This window comes from Molossus molossus, unplaced genomic scaffold (genome assembly GCF_014108415.1).
Source record: "Molossus molossus isolate mMolMol1 unplaced genomic scaffold, mMolMol1.p scaffold_m16_p_7, whole genome shotgun sequence".
In the NCBI taxonomy this organism is placed as follows: Eukaryota; Metazoa; Chordata; class Mammalia; order Chiroptera; family Molossidae; genus Molossus; species Molossus molossus.
The window spans coordinates 62,858,157-62,881,895 of NW_023425401.1; the positions used below are offsets into that span (position 1 = coordinate 62,858,157).

Here is a 23,739-nt window from a genome sequence, read left to right on the forward strand (position 1 = left end):
ATCATATGGTCTTTGTTGCAACAATTCATCTCTGCCATCTTAGTGTGAAATCATCCATGGACCATAAAAATGGGTGTGGTGGTGTTCTAATAGAACTCGGTATTCAAAAACAGGCAGCAGGCCATATTTAACCTGCAGGCCATAGTTTGTCAAACCCTGATTTAGACATTGATAGCTGTGCTAGATTGGAATATTAATCAACAAATAATTACTTACCTACTCTTCCTCTTTGGGTGGAGTATACATCCCTGCCTTTGGGTTTGGCCTTGAGATATACTTTGGCCAAAAGAATGTGAGCAGACATGATGTATGTACAGGGATTTTAAATGTGTTTACATTGTCTGGCTAATCTAATGTGCCCTTGCCAATTGCCATGAAAAGAACATGCCCCAAGTATTCCTGATCCAAGGAGGAAGACAGACATAGGAAGAAACCCTAGACCCACCCACCCAACACTGTTTGAAGACAAGTTCTACTAAGAACAGCTGGTAGCAGAGTTGCCCAGTGGAGCCCAGACTGTATCAGCTGAATTTAAGGCAGTCTGCAGACCTGTCAGCTTGAGAATAAATGTAGATTGTTTTAAGCCAGTGAATTTTGGGATAGTTTGTTAATATAGGATAATCATAGAAGTAGCTGCCTAATATTATACTGCAGTAGATAATAGCGATCCATTTAGGGAAAATAATAACTATATGAATCTTGTTTTCAAAAATCAAAACAACAAAAAGGGATTCTCAATCTCACACAAATTTGAGAAAAAGATAAGGGGATGTTTTTCTTTATTTTATCATTCTCGACCCCACTCTTCATCCCCCGCGCTTTCCCCATGGTTAGAATAAATCTTGAATTGTAGATTTAGATTCCTGCATGTACAACTATTTAATACTTAGAGAGGTTTAGCTTTCCTTAAGTCAGTCCCAGAGAGGATCTCAGTACCAAGAACTGAATATTTAGTACTTTTTAAATTGTATCTGGGAAAATATCCAAGTTCTTCCTCAGAAATGAATAGTTGTAGTCACCTCAGTTCAGCAGAGAATTTTGAAATCCTGCTCTGTGCTAGTCTTTGTGTTACATCTGGTAGATAGACTATTTAGTCAACATTTGCTTTGTCCTCCTGTGTGCTGTGTGCTATGTACTGTAATAGTTCCTGGGGGCACAGGGATGTATACATAAAAATTCAGGACCTTCAGCCCTGGCCAGATGGCTCAGTTGGTGTGTCATCCCCTGTACCAAAAGGTTATGGATTCTATTCTCCGTCAGGGCACATACCTAGATTATAGGTTCCATCCCTGGTCAGAGCATGTAGGAAGGCAATGGATCAATGTTTCTCTCTCACATCAATGTTTCTCTCTCTGTTTCTCTCCCTTTCTCTCTCTCTAAAACACAAAACAAAACAAAAACCAAAAGCAAAGTGAAACAAACAAAAAAACACAATAAAAATAACAGGTGAGGATAAAAATAACAATCCGGGCCTTCAAGGTGCACACTTGCTACCAGGAGAGACGGTCAAGTAAATGGATAATTAAGGCACAGTCTGGAAAGCAGTACTGCAAGTGGCATATCCACAGTCCTAGGGGAGCTTGGCGGAGGTACACTGGACCCTGCCTGGGGAGTGGAATGTGGGGAACATTTTAGGGAAGTCTTCCTGAAGGAAATTGACACTTGAACTGAATCTTTCTGAAGAACATAGTTAGGATAAAGTTCTGTACTTGTAGAGTAGAAAGGGGCTTTAGTAAGTATTCTCTACACATTCAAAGGAAGCTTTCTCTCACTTGTAAATTTCTCTCTGTCCCAGAGAGAGGTCAATCTGATTAGAGTCAAGCTGCTCAGAACAATCTGGGATTTGGTAACTTTATTATTAAAGCTATGCAAGTATCTAGAAATACTAGCTAATAAGTAGTTATGTGCAAACATGTTACAAATTATATATAATGATTCTCATTTCCCAAGACAGATGTATGTATACCATTGCATGGTGTCAGTTTTTAGTTTGAAATTGAAACCAACTGGTAGTAAGCAGATCCAGGTTTGTTGTCTCACAAAATCGAAGAGTGAGTTCATGGACAAAGGGACAAGCAAAAGCAAAATTTATTTCAAAAATAGACTCCCACAGCAGGGAGGGGACCCAAGTGGCTTACAGGTGAGGCTCCTTTGTTTAGGGGTAGATATATGCCTTGCTAGCCTACAATTGGTCCTTTCAAGGAATTCTGCCTTAGCAACATCCATAACAATTTAAAGCTTGTGCTTCTCACTTGACTGGGTTTAGCCCTAGGTCTTCTAGCTCTAAATTCATATTACTCTTCTGGAAAAAGCATATGTGGGCGTCACTGATTTTTAAAAAGCTCGTCCTATCAGGTGAATTGGGGCAGATTTGATTAGCAAAGATATATTGTCCCATAACATTCCCTAGTTGGAAGTGGACAGGTTTGATTTAAAAATAGACATTGATTAGCTATTCTGACATTTGTACAGAAGCTTTACTCCCAGGGAAGAGACAACTTAGTTGGATGTGGTTAAGAACAAATAAAGTATCCCCAGGTATCTATAGGGGCCTTAGTGGCTTCCCTTTTTATGATAATTTCAACCTCTCCCAGACTATTAGTGAGGAAGATGGGAAACGCCCTTGTAGCAACCTGACGCTTGCTTTTGGTTTCTTTTCTAAATCCAATTTTGGTTTCCTATAACCCTTTTTTTTTTTTTTTCCAAATCTTTATTGTTGGATGTAAAATGTATTACAGATGTTCCACATTTTTCCCCCATTGACCCCCTCCTCCCCACTCCCGCCCCCCTCCCACCTTTTCCCACACTATTGTCTGTGTCCATTGGTTATGCATATAAGTTCTTTGGTTTATTTCTTCCTACCCCCCAACCCCTTTCCCTTTGAGGTTTGTCAGTCTAGCAATGAATTTGTGCTTCTTAATCCCTTCACCCTTTTCACCCATTCCCCCAACCCCCTTCTCAACTGGCAACCAACAAAATGTTCTCTGTATCTATGAGAATGTTTCTGTTCTTCCTGTTCATTTTGTTTGTAGATTCCATTGTTGATAGGTATGTATTTATTGCCATTTTGTTTGTTCATACACTTTATCTTTTTCTTCAAAAAGACCCTTCATCATTTCATATAATAACGGTTTGGTGGTGATGAACTCCTTTAACTTTTTCTTGTCTGGGAAAGTTTTTGTATGTCCATCGATTCTAAATGACAGCTTTGCAGGATAGAGTAATTTTGGTTGTAGGTTCTTGGTTTTCATCACTTTGAATATTTCTTGCCACTCCCTTCTGGCCTGCAAAGTTTCTTTTGAGAAATCAGCTGACAGCCTAATGGGTACTCCCTTGTAGGTAACTAGCTGCCTTTCTCTTGCTGCTTTTAATATTCTCTCTTTGTCTTGAACCTTTTGCATTTTGATGATGATGTGTCTTGGTGTGGGCCTCTTGGGGTTCATCTTGTTTGGGACTCCCTGTGCTTCCTGGACTTGTATGTCTGTTTCCTTTACCAAGTTAGGAAAGTTTTCTGCCATTATTGTTTCAAACAGGTTTTCGATTTCTTGTTCTCTCTCTTCTCCTTCGGGCACCCCCAAGATGCAAATGTTGGCACGCTTGAAGTTATCGCAGAGGCTCCTTACTCTATCCTCATTTTTTTGGATTCTTTTTTCTTTTTGCTGTTCTGATTGGGGATTTTTTGCTTCTTTATATTCCAAATCGATGGTTTGCTCCTTGGGTCTACATACTCTATTATTGAAGCTGTGTAAATTATTCTTTATTTCAGTTAATGCCTCCTTTAATTCTAACTGTGTATCCATGATTTCTAACTGGTACTTTTTTATGCTCTTGAGGCCCTCCCTAAGTTCACTGAGGTTCTAACTAAGTTCATTGAGCATCCTTGTAAGCAGTATTTTGAACTCAGTATCTGTTAGGTTGCTTATCTCCCTTTCGCTTAGTTCTTTTCTTGGGGTTTTGTTCTGTTCTTTCATTTGGGACCTGTTTCTTTGTATCCTCATTTTGGCTGCCTCCCTGTGTTTGTTTCTGTGTATTACTTAATGAGAGGTATGGGGCTCGCTGAGACCCGGTGCTGCTCGTTTGAAAGAATTTAGGAAAAACCTGAAGCAGGATCCAAGACCGGCCAATCCTATGGTTAAGCAAGTGGCAACAGCTTGAAAGTTGTGTGGGGCGGGGCGGGGCCTCAGGGAGTCGGCAGGGCGGGGCTACCAGTATGAGCCAGGTTGCTGGAGTCCCAGATATGGCTTCTGTCTGCCGCCCCCGGGAAGGGCTCACCAAAGGAACAAAGGCCTCTGACAGCACGTTTGTCCCTGAGGAAGCCCTCTCTCCAGCGCTCACTCCAGTGCTAAACAGCTCAGTTCTTCCCTGTATGTCTCTGGTGCCCCTCGAGCTGCCTCCCCTCCGAGCTTAGAGGGAGAGAGTCCGATAAGTCCGTGCGCGGGCCCTTTAAGGAGGTGCCTGGGGCTCCAGCCACGTCAGCTTCCCTGAGCCTCAGTTTCCGCTGGTTTTTCCAGCCAGAAGTTATGGGGATTCTCTTCCTGGCACTGGAACCCTGAACGGGGCACCTGGTGTGGGACGGGGACCCCTCAGTCCTCAGGGAGGACCTTCCCAGCCGCGGGAGCCTCCTGATTTTTATCCACCACACTTGGGTGTGGGACTAGCCCGTCTCGCCGCTGCGCGCTCCGCTGCCGCTGCGCCGCCGCCCCCCCTTCGCACCGCCGCCCGTCCTACCGGTCTGGATGTAGCTGCTTTTTTTTTTTTCCTTAGTTCCGTAGTTGTACGACTTCCATTCAGCTTGATTTCAGGCGGTTTTGAATGATGGTTGTTCTTTAGTTTAGTTGTAACTTTGATGTGGTTGTGGGAGGACACGATACCGCGTTTACCTACGCCACCATCTTGACCGGAAGTCTCCTATAACCCTTTTTAAGGTAACCTGGCTTTCTGCAATAGAAACACACTCTATAGTTTCTCAGCAGAACTCATTCAGCAATCCTGTTGCCTTGCTCCCAGAAACAAGTAGGTATATTAATTGAAATAGGTCAGACTCACAGCACTGTATTCTTTAACATCAAATAAAATTAATTTGCAAACCCATTAGGGTCCCAGAGACAGGAACTGTACAATGCTGAAACCAGCCTTTCTGGGTTTTTCCTCTTGCCTGAAACCAGCCTTTTTGTTGTTGTTATGTAATTGACCTGTGTTCTTTCCAGGAGCTTCTAATTTGCAATCAAGATAAGCTTTTCATTTCTATAAATCAGAATTGTTAATGGGGGCTGGAAGTTCCTGGCCTTGGAGGCACAGTTTCCCATGCTAATTTTAGTTTCGTTTTGAGATCTGTAGAGTCCCAATAAACCTCCAGATGTACTCTATGGGGTTAAAGTGCATGTCCCTCACTGCCTAATCTGCCTCTCTCTCCTCAGAATGGCCTCAGATTCCTCGGGCTAGTGATTTATATATATATTATTCATAAGAAGTGAGCTCAGGGAAGGAGGAATGAGTGAGACTAAAAAATGCTCTAATTACTTTGGGAATTATTTTCTTCCTGAAACAGTACTGAGTTTAAATTATGACTTTGCTGAATTTTCTGTAGTTTAATGACTTTGAGAATTTAAGTTAATTTTTAAATATAGTTGCTCATAGATTATTAAACTGACTTTAAAAATTATCTGAATTGCTTTTTCTTAATGTACCATGTATTGTTGCAGAAATATGTCTATATTCATCCAGATTCACTTTTAGGGAATAGTTCAGTTGTCTTTCCCATTCTGAAATGTGTATTTCATCACAGAAAACATATTGTTTATATTCATTTTTACTTACTGTTTCAGAATTAACTATTAAAAATCTGGCAGATAAACTTAGTATTTTGCAAGCTTTGTTTTAAGAGCAAATGTTCTGGGGGATATTGGTATTCTACTAGGATGGTATTGAGACAGAAATTGTATAGAAATAATTTCAACTTTTGAAACTTTATATATGTATATCTATGTGTTTTTACAAAGCCCTGAGTGGACTTCTATTGCACTTTTCAAGTACATTGCTGATTTGCTGACTCTGATGACGCAAATTGAATGAGTGAAATGCTGTAATGTCTGCTGTTGTCCAGATGGGTTGAAAAGGGAGGGAAGAGCTTCATAAAGTCCTGGGATATCTGTCCAGGATGCTAGCAAAATTACATTTGAATTTTAGTTCCTTCTGTTGTAAATATAATATGTACAAAATAAGAAATTTGAAAAATATGGAAAAAGTAAAGGGAGGGGAAAATATAATTTCATCAGTCAGATATAATCACTATTAACATACGATATATTTCGTAGGTACATTTTAAAAATACGCTTTTGATATTTTAAAGAGTTGTGATCATACTGTGTCTGTGTTTATTCCATTTAGTGTCCAGATTTTAATCTAGTTATCATTATAACACAAGCATTTTCCTAGTTATTATAAATGCTTTATAAGTATTTATTTTATGACTCTACTGTGACTATACCATGACTTATCTAATTATTTCCCTGTTCTTAGATATTTAGGTTGTTTTTTACTTGGGATTATTATAGATATATTATGATGAAGTATTTTTGATAGAGATTTTAATTGAAAGATAACACACAGTTCATGTATGTGTGCATGTACATAAGTGTAGAGCATTTGAATTTTTTTTTTATCCTCATCCAAGGACATTTTTCCTTTTTTTTTGTTCAGATAGAGTGGGAGGGAGAGAGAGGAAGAGAGAGAGAGAGAGAGAGAGAAACATCGACATGAAAGGGACACATCGAGTGGCTGCCACCTAAACGAACAACCAGGGCCAGGGACAAACTGCAACTGAGGTATGAGCCCTTTGCGGGAACCGAACTGGGTCTCTCTGGACCACAGGCCGACACTCTAACCGCTGAGCCAAACCGGCCAGGGCAGCATTTGAATTTTTTACAAGTCAACACATCACTGAAACTACTGCCTATATCAATAAATGTTTACTAAGTGAGCACAGTCCTCAGACCGGGAAATGGAACTTGACCAAGCTTGTGCCCCTTGTCACTCTTCCCTCCCTCTTTCTCAAAGGTAACAACTAATCCCACCTCTAATGATACAGATCAAATTTTGCCTTGAAGGTCTACATTTAATTTCCTTTAGATTTGCAGAAGTAGGGTTACTAAATCAGGAAGTATGAATATTTTTTATTTTATTATTATTATTTTTATCCTCACCCAATGACATCTTTTCATTTTTTGTTCAGATAGAGTGGGAAGGAGAGAGAGGAAGAGAGAGAAAAAAACATTGATGCAAAAGAGACACATTGAGTGGCTGCCTCCCGCAGGGCCCAACTAGGGCCAGGGACAAACTGCAACCCAGGTACGTGCCTTTAGCGGGAACCGAACTCGGGTCTCTCTGGACCGCAGACCAACGCTCTAACCGCTGAGCCAAACTGGCCAGGGTGGAAGTATGAACATTTTTTAAAAGTATCTTAGTTCATATAACCAAATTGCTTTCAAAATGTCGTGTCATTTTATCACCACATTGCATGAAAATATGGACTTTTGTTTTTGAGTGTGGGGAGAGAAATGATGATCAACTGTAAATAGACAGAGTTCTGCACTGTGAATAGTACCAAATGGGATCATATTACTTTAGGGGAATTCCAGCAATGTTTTGAAATTTTATTTTACCCATCTTGAAAATGTTCTTTTTTTTTTTTTTTTTTTTTTTTTTTTATATTTTTTTATCCTCACCCGAGGACATTTTTCCATTTTTTGTACAGACAGAGTGGGAGGGAGAGAGAGGAAGAGAGAGAGACAGAAACATCGATGTGAAAGGGACACATCGAGTGGCTGCCACCCGCACGACCAACCAGGGCCGGGGACAAACTGCAACCAAGGTACATGCCCTTAGCGGGAACCGAACCCGGGTCTCTCCGGACCGCAGGCGGGCGCTCTAACCGCTGAGCCAAACCGGCCAGGGCAAAATGTTCTTTATCTGGACATTGCTAGTCATTGTGGCAGAAAGAAAAGAGAGCATGGTAAAGCATGTACTTGTTCTCAAGATCTGGACTCAAGTGACACACAAACTTCTGTCCACATTACATTGGCCAAACAATGACATATGCATTCAGTAGAGCCAAGGGTATATAATATAATCCTCCCCCAGAGAGAGGTACTATGGGGAGGGAAACTGGAATATTTGTCAAACAAAAATACCATCCACCATACCTTCTATTTGATGACTTTGCCTCATCCATGAGGAGATCAAATCATTTAGATTACTAAATCTTTTACTCTAGAAGCACATCCTGGCCTTGGGGAGAGGAGGTTCTGCATCACCATATAAGATTGTGTAACTACTATAATGATCAGTGGGGCATTTATGTGTTGCTGAACTTTTTGCAGTGTACAAACTTCTTTTTTAAGAACAGGCCCAGAAACATGTTTCTTTAGTAAAAGGTGATGGGGAAATACTAAATATGGTTTATTAGATACCTTTAGTGGAAAAACAATTCCTGTTTGGGACACACATTTTTATAGCTAGTTTACACATTCTGGTTACATGTTCTTTGGGAAGCTATTCAGTTAATGTTTTCCTGGGTAATGACACAGAATTGTAGAGTTTTATTTTTCTTGGGATAGCAAGAGAACTGGGTTGGCATGTTCATCAAGAGGCCTTCTTCATGTTATCAGCACATCTTTTTTTTTTTTTTTTTTTTTTTTTTTTTTTTTTTTTTTATCCTCACCCGAGGACATTTTTCCATTTTTTGTACAGATAGAGTGGGAGGGAGAGAGAGGAAGAGAGAGAGAGAAACATCGACGTGAAAGGGACACATCGAGTGGCTGCCACCCGCACGACCAACCAGGGCCGGGGACAAACTGCAACCGAGGTACATGCCCTTAGCGGGAACTGATCCCGGGTCTCTCCAGACCGCAGGCCGATGCTCTAACCGCTGAGCCAAACCGGCCAGGGCTCAGCACATCTTTTTGTTGTGGATAACATCTTGTCTTTGTCCTTTACCACTGTAAGTTTTCATTCTTCTCCATTGCCATTCTTTTCCATACAGCTATTTTGTAGTATTGTTAACATTAAGAATTGCTTCTCATTTCACTTTCTCTTCATCAAGACACAAATGATTTCAGTTAAGATGCTCTGATGCTCAGTTAAAGAAACAGTTGCATGGAGGTGGAGGTAATGCTGTGGTGTAAGGTGAGCTGTGATTTAACATGGTGTCTCTCTTTTATTCCCCAAAGATCTCTTCTCTCTAGGGATGTTGAAGTTGGAAAGAGGCTCCTATAATTCCTCTCCTGGATAAATTTCCTGCCAGAAGACATGGAGAACGCTGTCACTGGGAGCCAGAGCTCTCACGCTTCTTTGCGAGACATCCATTCCATCAACCCTACACAACTCATGGCCAGGATTGAGTCCTATGAAGGAAGGGAAAAGAAAGGCATATCTGATGTCAGAAGGACTTTCTGTTTGTTTGTCACCTTTGACCTCTTATTTGTAACATTACTGTGGATAATAGAGTTAAATGTAAGTGGGTTTTCCCCATGACTGTAAGAATTGTTTCCAGAGACAAAACATAATTTTCTTATTTTTTTCATAATTTCTGTCTCAGTTAATGAATTTCATTTTTTTTGAAATGAGGCAATATTGGTCATTTCTTTTTCTTTACTGTTATTTGTTAAACTAAACCTAGTTCATTTAAAACTTACTTTGTCTAGGATTTTGGAATTTCAATTCATAGTGTTTTGCTCTACAGTGAGAATTGGCACACTACAGTCTGGGGGTGAAATTCAGCTGGACTGCTTTTATAAATAAAGTTTTATTGGAACACAGCCCTGCCCATCTGTTTACATATTGTCTGTGGCTGGCTTTTATGCTGAGTGGTTGAGTAGATGTGACAGAGTCCTTCTGTCTCACAAAGGCAAAGATGTTTATTCCCTGGCCCTTTTCAGAGAAAGATTGCTGATCCTTGTTGTGAAAGAAATGCAGCTTGCTTTTGGAATATGTTTTAGATATTGCACTACTTTTCTAATTCCCATACTTAAGATTTTGCTTGTATTTACTCTGCCTTTTTGCAAAGAGATTATTAATTCATATTTTATAAAAAATGTTCTAGAACCATTTGGAGAGGTTTGTCTATATTTTGATGGGTTTATGTAGTGATATAGACCAGCGATTTTCAACCTTTTTTATCTCATGGCACATGTAAAATAATTACTAAAATTCTATGGCACGCCAAAAGTGGTATTTTTTGCCAGATCTGACAAAAGTATAGGTGTAATTTTTATTCATTCACACAGGACAGCTATCGTGTTTGCTGTTGACTTTTTTTTTTTTTTTTCTTTACAGTTTAAGGGAAAAGAGGTTTGGTATATTGCATGTTTTAAAAATTCTTGCAGCACACCAGTTAAAATTTGCTGGTCTAGAAAATTTGCAGTACTTTCTAATAGAAATATAATGCAAACCTCATATATAATTTTTAGTTCTCTAGTTGCTACATTTATTTAATATAAGTAAAAGTAAACAGGTGTGAACTTTATTTTAATAATATATTTTATTTAATCCAACATATCTGTTTTCTCCCAAAGGCTTGGTTCTCACTGTTTACATTTCTTACCAACAATAATAGGTAAACTCTTCTAAAATATTTTTTTTCCAGGCAAAAGTTGTTTGCTCCCTTCATTTTCTACTTTTTTCCCCTCACCTGAGGATATGTTTATTTTAGAGAGAGAGGAAGGCAGGGGCAGAGAGAGAGAGAGAGAAACATCTATGTGAGAAAGAAACATTAGTCAGTTGCCTTCCGTATGCACCCTGGCCTGGGACTGAACCCACAGCCTAGGTATGTGCCCTGACTGAGAATTGAGCACGCAGCCTTTTGGTGTGCGGGACAGTGCTCCAACCAACTGAACCACCAAGCCCGGGTTGTTCCTTTCATTTTTCAATAGTTCGTTTATTTCTAAGAAATATTTTCTAAGTCCTAGGTAGTAATAGTTATTATCTGTTGTTTATTATTAAGAGGTTACTCTTTGCTAGGCAACATGCTAGGTGCTTTTTAAGAAATTTATTAAAATAGAAAAAATATGAAAAGATGCTGAGATTCTTGTTGGAAAATGATTTTTGATTTTGCCTTTTTATGGAAAGAGTCAGTATCCTACTCTAAACTTTAATATTCTGATTCATAACAGCAATTTTAGTTCTAGAGTAGACTTAGAAATTAGGGTTATTGGACTCATTTAATGTTATCCTAATATAAGAACAAAACTCTTAATGAAAGCAGATACTTATATTAGAAAATAAGATTTGTTTCAGAATCACAGTAATATGCAACATGAATCTACTATTAAATTTCTGTTCACAGATTTTTCTTCTGTTAATCTAGCACTGTAGATATGCCTTATTTTTATTTAAAACTAAACAAGCCAATGATATGACACAGTAATTTAGTATCTCCCTTAATTGTGTTCTATATGTACACAGTAAAGAAAATATTTAATGTACACTATACATTTAAGGAATAATATATTTTCAAAACTAATAGCTATGTAATGAGATGAAAAAAATGCATCTTTTAACAAGAAAGCATAACAGCAGTTTTAAGGGAGCACACTTAAAACTGGACCTCTGGCCAGGTGGGTCAGTTGATTGGAGCATCATTGCGTACATCAAAAGTTTGAGGGTTCGATTCCAGTCAGGGCACATACATAGGTTGCTGGTTCATTCCCCAGTCAGGTTGTATACAGGAGGCAACCAAATGATATTTCTCTTTTTCACATTGATGTTTCTCTGGTGCTCTCCCCCCACCCCCCTTTTTCTCTCTCTTAAAAATCAATAAGTATATAGTTGGGTGAGCATTTAAAAATATTATTGTAGTAACACCACAAAATCAAGGAATTCATTGATTTTCCACTAATATCACTTCATGCTTTTAAGTGAGGGGACCCGTGGGACAGAGCTGTGGTGGGCTTTACAGGATCATCCTTGTCACTTCTCTCCTTTTTTTTATTGTTTCAAAAAACTTGAACTGGAAGTGAAGTGGGCTGCACTCTGTTCTTGTTCATCAGAAACAATCTGTCTACATCTATGGAATGTGTTATAAATGAAAAATCACCAGGCCTAGCAATTAAGAAATGTGTTTTTATCTTTACTTTTCCACTACAGTTTCTCCCACTATAGAAATAAAAGATCACACAAGAGTATATGATGTTCCACCAAAAACTACATGAGATACAAAGTTTAGCTGAGAAGATATACATATCTTATATTGTCTGTAGTATTGGTCTTTAAAAGAAGAAAGAAATAGCATCAAGGGTGTGTAGGCCTTCAGAAGCATTGGGGACCAAACTGTTCTATGCAATCATAATACCAAAATACTTTGCCTTCATATATGGCTTCTGACTTAGCTACTTTCCTCCTTGCTCCAGGGAATTGACGGGCACCAACCCAACCTGGAATGCAGGGACTGGAAAGCCCAGAGAAGCCTTTTACCACTATGGTTCGTTTTCCTCTAGAAGACCTTAGGGCAACTGATGTTTTAGGCCCGTTGAAAGGATGGTTCTGATTCTGTCTAGGGCCACCTAGTACACCCCTGAGTAAACTTACTTCCTGAATTGGATCTGGAATTCACCGTGGCTTGAGTTTCCTGAGGACTCTATTTCCTCTCCAAACTCTTCTCCCCCAGACTCTTCAGACTGATACGGACAGGGATCCACAAGGCAATAGATGGGAAATTGTTTTCTCTTTTAGCTTTTGACACTTTGGTTGATATTATAATTCAAAGACTTTTATCAATGCTTATTGCCTATTTTATTATTTTATAACATGTACTAGAAAGTGTCAGAATGCTTGTAATTTGACTTAGAGCTATCACAACCAGTTCTGTGGCCTTAAAAGGCACACCATTAAGTTTCTCTATCAGTTAGCTGAACTAATACCTGTCTTATGAATTCCTGTGAGAATCAAATGAAAAGATAGATACAGCAGCCTCTTATATATATAAAACTCTTCATAGCTATATGTTATATAATTTATTAACTGAAATAAATTTCACCTTTAAAGAGAGGGAAATGTTGGTTATTATTCTCTCACTATTGTTACATTTGTGTTTTAGATGCTTTTTACCCTTCTGATTCTGATTTTGTTACCTACTGTCATTAAGTTCTATAGTTAAACTGTGATGACCAATGATAACAGAAATTCAGATTATGGGGAGGTCAGTGGGTTGGAATTCTCTGAGGAGTAGGTGGTGAAGATAGACAAAAGTGGGTGTGGCAGGGCGGGTGGAATTTGGGATAGAAGGATGAACTGTAATTAGATTGTGGGAACAATAGGGAGAGGGTTTGGAGATCAAGGTGAGCAGAAGCACTGAGGCAGGCTTGTGTGTGTGTGTGTGTGTGTGTGTGTGTGTGTGTTTTAGAGGGGATAGGGACAGAGACAGAGAAAATATTAGCCTGGCTAGAAAGTGTCTATAGAAAATGAACTTGTAGTCCTGGCCCAGTGGTTGGAGCGTGGCCTGCGGACCAGAGAGTCCCTGGTTCGGTTCCCACTAGGGGAACATACCAAAAAAAAAAAAAAGAACTTGTATAGGTAAGCTGCTTCTAGACTGTTAAAATTCTTAGCTATATAGAAGTGTTGGATTTACTGTAATAGTGAGCTCTTACAGGTTCTGGAGCAGACTAGAAGACATGGTTTTGAGATCTTCCAGAAGCTTCTGACTCACTAAATCATGACCTACCTGCCTTGTCCAGTGGATGTCTAACTTAATGGCCTCCCCCAGCACACATAACCACGTATAATACCCAGATGCTCAGGCCAAAAATGTAGTCTCATTCTTGACTGATTTGCTTGTTTTGTATTTCTCACACCCCATATCCAGTCTAACAGTAAGTTTTGTCAAATCTACTTTCAAGACCTAAAACAGTGGAAAGTGATTGGAAGCCCTGGATAAATGTTAATTGTGTTCTTTACAAGTATATGTTTCTAGGAACTGACGTTTGGACTAATTATTTTTTTTATCTCCTAAGATAAAGTTCAAATACTTCATTTTTTAAAAATATTAATTTGCCAAAGTATGAACTACAAAAGATGCATTGTTTTCCATTATACATTTATACTAGTTGAATGAATTCAAAATTAAGTGGGAAATGCTATTCAGCATTTTTCTATTAGAAGTCTGAGGGTTCTTCTATATTTTAGCATTTCTGGATTCTGAGAAGATAGGCAGAAATGTATATGAAACTTTACTTGTATGTTGTATTGTATTACTTTCATACATAAATCTGTTGTCGTTTTTACTTTTTACTCTCCTTCCTAGGTGAATGGAGGCATTGAGAACACATTAGAGAAGGAGGTGGTGCAGTATGACTTCTACTCTTCTTATTTTGATATATTTGTAAGTATTTTCTATTATATAGTTTATTTCAGATATGATGGAAATAACCAAAAGGCAAATTTCCTCTCACTAGACCTTGAATTCTATGTAGTTCTCTTTGTTTCATCCCTTGAACACTATCTTTTCTTTTCCCCCTAGTTACTGGCCCATTCTGTGTTCTCTGTCCCTCTTTCTAAGGAATTGTCTGGTCATCTCAAGGATAATAAAAAGATTAATGAGGGAGAAGGGAGGCAGCAGAAGAAGCCATTCTGATTTTCTTGTAGAAAAGCCTTTATTCTTTCAATTGGCTGAAATAAAAGCCATTGACACTAATCACTAAAAAGAAAATTTACCTACTTATATAACAACATCATGAAAATGTATTTTATTTTCTGGCTTGACATAGATTTTATTATATTTCCAATAATCTGTGTTTCATTTTACTCATAATTTGAGGAAAATTATGTATTGGTAATCTTAGGTAACGTTAGTGAGTTGTAGAATTACAGATGCAATTATCTGTAGATGAGGCATTCATTTTATTCAAATGTATGCTTGCAGTGTCTGTAGGACACACTTTGATATGGTTTGATACATCTCCATGGTATCTCTTTTCATAGTGTAAGTATATCAGATTCTAACACAGTACAGGCAACTAAAATTCACAATGAATTGCACCAAGTTAATTTTAACCTCTTTATTCACTGTGTTTAGAAACTGTGTATGCACAGTGTTTACAAGTAGGACCCTTAAAGTCAGAAAACCTGGGTTTGACTCACAGCACTAGTTGTATACCTTTGAATAGATTAGGTCTCAGTTTCAGTTTCCTCAGTATTTAAAATGAGATCATCATCATTCTGAAAAGTAAATGAAATAATACATGGAAGGCACCTAGCCCAATGATAGGTAAATTCTAGAAGCTCAGAGAACCAGCTGCAATCACTGTCATCATCATCATTTTTAGTTGAAAATTTTAATGACTATATTTTCTAATGGTTTTCAAACTACTTTAAAAAGTCTTATTTTGTTTTGAAGGGGCCTGCCTAAGTATGTCTGGAGAAAGAAGTGGAATTTCCAATAAGTAGAGATCAGGATTCCTTGTCATCACTCCCTTGCAACCTGACTGGTTCAGTTTTTATCTATACAGTATGTTAGGGTTCATTCTTATCTGTATAGTATATTAGGGTTCTATACGGTGTGTTGAAAAGTATTTGACTGCTACAGAATATTTGGAAAATCACTAATATAATTTAAACTTCTTATTTTTCCCAATGAAGAAATTGCATTTCATGGTTCAGTGTCTTGACTTGCCCTAGGTCATTGAAGTTGGTAGCAGAAAATTTTATATCTCAAATCTCTTGATATTTTTCTTTTAAAACTATTGACATATAAACAACAAACTTGATTTAATCTGTTTCTTTATTTTCCTTGCTAAATTTATCTTAAAACAGCTCGAGTCAGGAATTACTAGGAAACCAGATTAATCCACTGGTCAGAGCTCCATTGGTTGTTTGTACTCCATGCTTAGGAGGTTATTGGATAAATAGGTAGAGCCCATTAGCTCAGATTAGAAAGACTGTCATGCAGGGGCTTGGAAATGGGCACAACCTTCAAGAAACCTTGGGATCTGGGACACTTGAAGATAGAGCAGTAAAAACATACTTTCGCCAAGTCCAGAACGCAGAGATAGAGTTTGGATGAATAGAGAAACTAAACAGTTAAGAGATTGTTGGAAAACACGTTTTTAATGAAAGCAGCAAATTAAAAACAAATATAACCTGTGAACTTCATTCATGTGAAAGAATCTTAAGTGAGGTTATCTAGTCAATGGCAGCCAAAAAGTTCAGCCTGCAGCCTTTCAGCAGTTCTTTTGGCAGAGTCCTGCCCTGAGCCTCAAGAAGTCAGCCTGACTTCTCCCAACTCAGAATAAGCACATTGTTCAAGTAAAATTGGTAAAATTTTATTCTATGTTTATTTCTTAGTAGACGAGAGTTACTATGACAGCAGTAGTATAGTGGTTAAGAGCCTGGTCTTTGCAGTCAGGCTACCTGGCTTCCTCACTAAGGAGGTGTGTGGTTTTGGACAATTTTTCTGTTCATCTTATCTGTATAATATGATAATGACAGTAGTTGACTCGTGGTTGTGGTGGGGATTACATGGGATAATAATGCACATAAAGGGTTTCACAAAAGTCCCAGGACCATCTTAAACAGATAATAGCTACTGTGATAGACTGAACTCTTTCAATACCCCAGTAACCCAGAGCTTTACAGTGGACTTGACTAAAACCCTGCTGTCTTCCAAAAGTGATCATTTGTACCTGAAGTGGGATCAGAAATATATGTGGACTTAGATAGAAAGGAAAAACAAACATTTAATTATATGTTCTTTTGTGGAGAATGGGAAGTTGATTTGAATCCTTGTTTGGGTGATATTACATAAATTCTAGAGCAAGGATCTCAAATGCTATCTAGAGACCAATGCTAGTCTGTGATAGTCTTCAGCTAAATCAGAATAATGAAGGCACTTTGTGCATTCTTCATAAAAGTATATTACTTTTCTTTTGTATATATTTTTAAAATCTTATCTTGTTTTTTCTTTTTTTAATATAGCTTTTGGCAGTCTTTCGGTTCAAAGTGTTAATACTTGCCTATGCTGTGTGCAGACTGCGCCATTGGTGGGCAATAGCAGTGAGTATACCTGATGAATGGTTCGCCTCCAGTGCTGGTGGCCTGGGCCTGCTCACAACAGGGCTGAGCTGGGAGAAGCAGCGGTTTTCATCTAGGTTGAATGCTACTAGCTTTTCCCGAGTCCTCTATTCTCCCCATTTCAACAGGTTTAACACTCCAGGGTTTCTTTCCGATTACAATGACTAATTAGCGTTATCTGTATGGATCCTGAACCAAATGAGAAATCCGGAGGCCCACCAGGATTATTGGCTAAGAACCAACCCACCCGCCATTTTATTTATGTATGTATGTATGTATTTATTTATTTATTCTTTATTGATTTTAGAGAGAGATAGAAACATCAATGAGAGAGAGTATCAATTGGCTGCCTCCTTCATGCCCCCCACTGGGGTCCAGGCCCACAGCCTGGGCATGTGCTCTGACCGGGAATCAAACTGGAGACCTCTTGGTGCATGGGTCGATGCTCAACCAGTGAGCCACACTGGCTGGACACCACCTTTCTTTTTACAGTGAGATACAACCCACCATTTTACAATGAGAGATAAGTCAGTGTCTCTGTCACAAAGATAGAAAATTTCCTGTTGTTTGAAACTGCTTGGTGAGTTTTCATGACTCGCTCTCTGCTTATTTTGGTAATTGCCTTCCATCCTGTTTTATTCTCCCTCTAATCTTAAAGGGAAAAGCTCTCATGTTCCTTTCTATTGTTGCCTTTAGGCTTCTTTTTTAAAATTATTGTTGAAAGTATTACAGATGTCCCTCTTTTGTCCCCATTGACCCCCTCTTCCTCTTTCCCATTCCCCTCCTGCTTTCCCCAACCTAATGTCTGTGTCCATTGGTTGTACATATATGCATTATGCATATAAGATCTTTGGTTTATCTCCTCCCATCCCTCCCACCCCACATTCCCTACTTCCATGACCCTGGATCCATTTTGGTCGACAGCTTATTTTGTTCATGATGTTCCATAAATGAGATAATGTGATACTTGTCTTTTTCTGATTGGCTTACTTCATTCAGTATAATATTCTCTAGGTAACTCTGTGTCATGTGGATAAAAAATGTGGTACATTTATGCAATGGAATACTATGCCTTTGGGCTTCTTCAAGGCAGTGGCTTTTTTACTCCTTTCTGTTTCCTTGTATCTAATACAGAGCTTTGGCACATACTATTCACTTTCAAGAAATACTTATTATTTAAAAGAATAATTATAAGGAATTCTGCCTGAATGGTTTTTGCCATTTCCACAGATATCTGAACACTTACCTTTTTGAGAGCTCTAATAAGGCAGGTATATGAAGGGAGGGTAATGCTGCTTAGCAATAACCTGCAGTCCTGCTTTTGGAGTGTGAGACCTTGGTCTGTGTGTGGGCTGGCACAGGTTTGTCCAGCAATCCTAAGATAGAGTCCACCAGGGGCCACCTCTGCCTGTGCCATCTCCTCTGAGCATCCACAGAATCATCAGACCATCCATTGAACCCCATGCTTGTGATTCATGGATATGGGTTGATAGTTTTAGCCTGACTTAATTCCCTGTCTTGAATACCAAATAGCTTTTGCCAATACCAAATAGCTATGATGATTGTCCTTTCCCAATTTTCTACAACAGTCCCTATATTTGAGTCTCTGTTACATGCACTAGTATTTGTCAATCCATCTGTCTTGATGTTTTTGTTTGTTTTTTCAGAAAAGTGGTTGACACTGAGCATTTTAATAAAGTATCTAATTGTAAATTATCAAAAGGACAGGTCAGATTTAGCACTTTCATTTTATTGTTTCTGATTTTTATTTTATTTATTTATTTATTTATTTATTATCCTCACCCTAGGACATTTTTTTAATTTTTTTTTGTTCAGATAGAGTGGGAGGGAGAGAGAGGAAGAGAGAGAGAGAGAAACATCGATGTGAAAGGGACACATTGAGTGGCTGCCACCTGCACGACCAACCAGGGCCCGGGACAAACTGCAACCGAGGTACGCACCCTTAGCAGGAGCCGATTCTGTGTCTCTCTGGATCGCAGGCCAATGCTCTAACTGCTGAGCCAAACCGGCCAGGACTCTGATTTTTATTTTTAATAACATTTGTAGAGAGGGCCCATGCTGGTGGAAGAAGACAGCTGGTACCTAAAAAGCTCTTAGTTCAGCCTGTAAAGTTAATTAGTACCAGAATGTAAATGGTTCCTCTCTCAAGTAGCTCACTCTGGCTGGTGTGTGTGTGCACATGAGCTGGTTGTGTTTTGCTAACATATACTGACTCTTCTTTGTTAGTACTTACTAAGCATGACACCTGTTGTCCCCTGACCTACATTCTGTTGGCCAAGGCTACTGTTTGGCATTCACCTTGATTAGGTTTCATATTGCTACAAACCTCAGTTGGAGGATGAAATGACAAGGGACAGGTCCTGTGGGATAATCCTAACCCCTATGGGAAGCCCTGCCTCCGTATTTCACTGTCCTTTTTTCTATTGTGATAGTGTCTTTGGATAAAATTTAGTTTCCCAACACACCAGTTTGCTAAAATGTAGGAGAAAGGAAGCCATAAGAGTCAATCAGAGATGGTGTGCCACATAGAAGTTCACTTTGCTGCAGTCTGGGTTGAGGAAATAGAGACAGAGTGATGTGGGAAGGAACCAGGCTGGGCATAACTTCTCAGGCATTATGTGCTTCTGGCTCAGGTGGGCCTCTGGTGTGAGGAAAGTACCTCTACAATATCCAGTGTCTAATTTGAATGGTGTCAAATTATTTGTCTTTCAGTTGACAACAGCAGTGACCAGTGCCTTTTTACTAGCAAAAGTGATCCTCTCAAAGGTATCGCCTACCACTTTTTTGAACAATACCATCTATAATAACAAAGCCTCATTTTCCATTGTGAGCTCATGGTAACTGTATTTCCCTCTACTGGTCACATCTGTTCTTCCAGCTTTTCTCTCAAGGGGCTTTTGGTTATGTGCTGCCCATCATTTCGTTCATCCTTGCCTGGATTGAGACGTGGTTCCTGGATTTCAAAGTGTTACCTCAAGAGTCAGAGGAAGAAAACAGTAAGTTTCTCCCAAAGTTAGCTTCCTCGGGCTGTCTGGTACTGTGTTGGAAGGAAGAGCTGTAGATGTCATGATTTGAAGGGAGCCACAGGTGGGTGGAGTTGGGCAAATCATGGCATGTCCGTTCTTTAGTGGGTATAACAGACATCACAAGAAGAGTCAGGCAAGAGGATAGTGACAGAATGTGGCTCTTCTACAGCTGTTAGACCAGGCTTCTTTAGTAGAAGTGTGAACGCTGGTGAAAAAGACATTCAAACAACAAAAATAGCCAATACCTCTTTCTCCTCAGACAGGTTGACCTTTTTTTTTTCTATTAATAATAGCACTGGGCATTTTGTGCATCTAAACAGAACTGTTGCTTAGGGACAGAGAAATATGAAACAATGTTAGGTGAACTGAGTCAGCAATTCTAAAAGTCATTGAATTCTCCAGATGGCTATCCATGCAGCTGGTGGCTTAGAATGTGCCATGATTACAATAGTTATGTGCCTAGAGTGTACCTGTTGGTGGCTTAATGATGAAGATAGAGTTCAGAAAGAGGAAGAGAGCAAGCCAGGGAAATGCTCAGCCATTTCAGGCTTTCACCATGCTCCTCTGAGAAGCTGAGTGATCATGAGTCCTGCCAAAGCTATTGTAATATCCCTGTGTGGCTTTGAGGCTCCCTGGATATTGGCTAGGAAGGCCAAATGACTTGTTGAACTTTATGATTAATTATTGAGCTGGAATTCTTTTTCGACTGATAGCCTTGTGGAAGCCCACATGGTCCATCCACCCTCTTGGAGGTGACATGATCAAAGCTCAACAGAGACCCAGACAGATTTAAGACATTTTGTGTTTATGTTCCTCAATCATCTGGCTCTCTTTGCCCTGCCTAATGAAAATAAAAGTCTGTGTCTCATGTAAATATAAGTATGATTATAACCTCAAGGAACAGCAGAAGGAAAAATAACCCTGGACATGGTTTTCTTTAGGAAGATCTCATTTACAGAGAAGAAATCTATAACAAAAGAATTATTCAAGAGTACGTTTTAAAACACATCAATAAAACCAGGTTATATCTATCCTGTGTCTTCTTTTCCTTAATGAAAACATATTGTGGAGAAGGGACAAAGTTAATGGAAGTTATTTTTTAAATTATATATAAAGATCAAATTGAACTTTATTGACAGCAGAACAACTATTAATGTGACTGAGGCCTGAATATGTATATAATTAAACCAAATTCAAAATAAGTAATAAAGCACAACACACAATTAATGAAAAACTTTACAATAGCATTTATTTTTACTGTCTGTAGCATATTTTACACACAAAGCTGGTATCAGCTATTTGCTCTGGTGCTTCCTCTGACATTTCCTCATTGTTAACTCACATTCAGTCAAAAGAACTCATTGTTGATTGCCTCTCTCGTCATGTATTGGTGTTCTTGAGCTATCCACATCATGCTTCCTTTTCTTCTCTTTTTTTTTTTAATCCTCACCCGAGGACATTTTTGCATTTATCTTCAGATAGAGAGGGGGAGGGGGAGAGAGAAAGACAGAGAGAGAGAGAGAGAAACATCAATGTGAGGGAGACACATTGAGTGGCTGCCACCCACACGACCCCAACTGGGGCCGGGGACAAACTGCAACATAGGTACATGCCGTTAGCAGGAACCAAACCCAGGACTCTCCGGTCCACAGGCCAATTCTCTAAGCATTGAGCCAAACTGGCCAGGGCTCTTTTGTTTTTTTAATACTCTTATTTTCTGAAGACCTTTTTACTGGATAGATATATCTTCACTATCTTATTTACTCTAATTACTCTTTATATATTTATAAACATCTGTTCATTTATTATGTTTTGCATCTGGCAATTCTCCAGCTGACCAGCTATTCTCAACCTGTGGGTAGCGACCTCTTTGGGGGTCAAATGACCCTTTCACAAGGGTCGCCTAAGACATGACAGTAGCAAAATTACAGTTATGAAGTAGCAACAAAAATAATCTTATGGTTGGGGGTCACCACAACATGAGGAACTGTATTAAAGGGTCACGGCATTAGAAAAGTTGAGAACCACTGGTGTAGACCATTTGTATGAGCTGACCAGGTTCTCTGCTTTGCTTTGTGTTGTGGTCCTGATGCTGTTGTTGGTTTCTGTAGGGAGGAAGGGTCATCTCAATGGAGTATGCTATAAATACTGAGTCAAAGAATCACATGAGTAATATGTGACAGTTTCTAAAGCTAGTTGAAATCTATTTACAGTATGGGTTCATAGTTTATTAATAAAATTTGTTTTTTGGTTGAAAGATTTTCAAAGTACCTCTTTTGGCTGAGAGGGGTTTTATTTGAGTGTTTTTTTAATGTAATAGTAATATCATTTTATTGTGGTGAACCATGCCAGGAAGCTACCAGACCAGTGACATCATTCCCAGCATCTGAATTTCTTCTCTTCCAGGGCTCCTGATAGTTCAGGATGCTTCGGAGAGGGCAGCACTTATACCTGGTGGTCTTTCTGATGGTCAGTTTTACTCTCCTCCTGAATCTGAAGCAGGTAAAAATTTTGATTATCATTTGTGTTTTTGTTTATTATTCAAATGCTCAGCTCTCTCTCTCTGATTTCTCTCTCTCTCTCTCTCTGTCTCCTTCTCTCCCTCTACTTCTCAAAACACTTAGCAAACATTTAACATACCAGGCATTTCGGATATGAGAATTGTTAAGACATGGTCTTGATATGTGATCAATGGTGAGACAGAGATATAAATGTAAATGTAATAGAGGACCAGAGACACCATGACTTGTAACTTGCATCTTAGAAGACAGGCAAGCAAAGGCAAAGGTTTTGATGTTGTCTTTATTACCTGTCATTCCTAAACTGACCCTTCTTCATGATCTCCCATGTCTAAGAATGGAAGCTCTGTCTACCCAGTTTCCCAAGTCAGAAACTAGAGCCTCACTGGGGACTCTGCCCTTTCTTGGCTCACATTCATCTTCATTAAGTGAGCCATTTTGATCCTCTTTATTTCTGCCTCCTTTATCTCAAATTTTACCACATTTCTTTTTTTTTTCTTTTTTATTTAATTTATTGGGGTGACATTGGTTAACAAATTTGTACAGGTTTCAGCTGCACAATTCTATAACACAACATTTGTACATTGTATTGTACGTTCAGTACTCTAAGTGAAGTCTGCATCCATCACCATTTATCCTCCCTGTACCCTCCTCTCCCTCCCTCCGCACTCCTCCCCACAGCAGTCAGTATTGTGCATGTTCATGAGTTCTTTCTCTTTTTTCTATTTTGCTCAATTCTTCTACCCCCCACCACCCAGCCCCCACCCCTCTCTGACAGCTGTCATCCTGCTCTCTATCTATGAGTCTGTTTTTATTTTGCATATTAGTTCATTTTGTTCATTAGATTCCACATATGAGTGAAATCATATGTGTACCATTTATTTTCATCTTGAACTTCAATTCAGTATTTCTTGCTTCAGTCTCTGCAACAGCCTCCCTGCCTTAGTTGCCTTCTCACAAGCAGCCACCAGAGTGCAGTGTTACAACTAACTATTGCATTGTTCTAAGTGTTTTTCATAACCACTCTGATGTAAAAGTCTCTTACTCCCATTTAAGAGAGAAGCATATTGAGGCACAGAGAGGTGAAGTAATTTGTCTCACATCATGCAAAGAAT

The 23,739-nt window shown here is 39.0% G+C and overlaps 1 protein-coding gene across 1 annotated transcript in view; it reads left to right on the forward strand.

The window, feature by feature from the left end:
- Positions 1 to 23,739, forward strand: part of STARD3NL (STARD3 N-terminal like) — a 79,869-nt gene that overhangs the window by 26,679 nt on the left and 29,451 nt on the right. Inside the window, exons 2-7 of the mRNA XM_036247372.1 lie at positions 9,228 to 9,510; positions 14,294 to 14,371; positions 16,963 to 17,040; positions 19,792 to 19,845; positions 19,958 to 20,075; positions 22,512 to 22,607. Coding sequence (XP_036103265.1) covers positions 9,307 to 9,510; positions 14,294 to 14,371; positions 16,963 to 17,040; positions 19,792 to 19,845; positions 19,958 to 20,075; positions 22,512 to 22,607 — 628 coding nt within the window. The 5' untranslated portion in view covers positions 9,228 to 9,306. The remainder of the gene's footprint in view (positions 1 to 9,227; positions 9,511 to 14,293; positions 14,372 to 16,962; positions 17,041 to 19,791; positions 19,846 to 19,957; positions 20,076 to 22,511; positions 22,608 to 23,739) is intronic.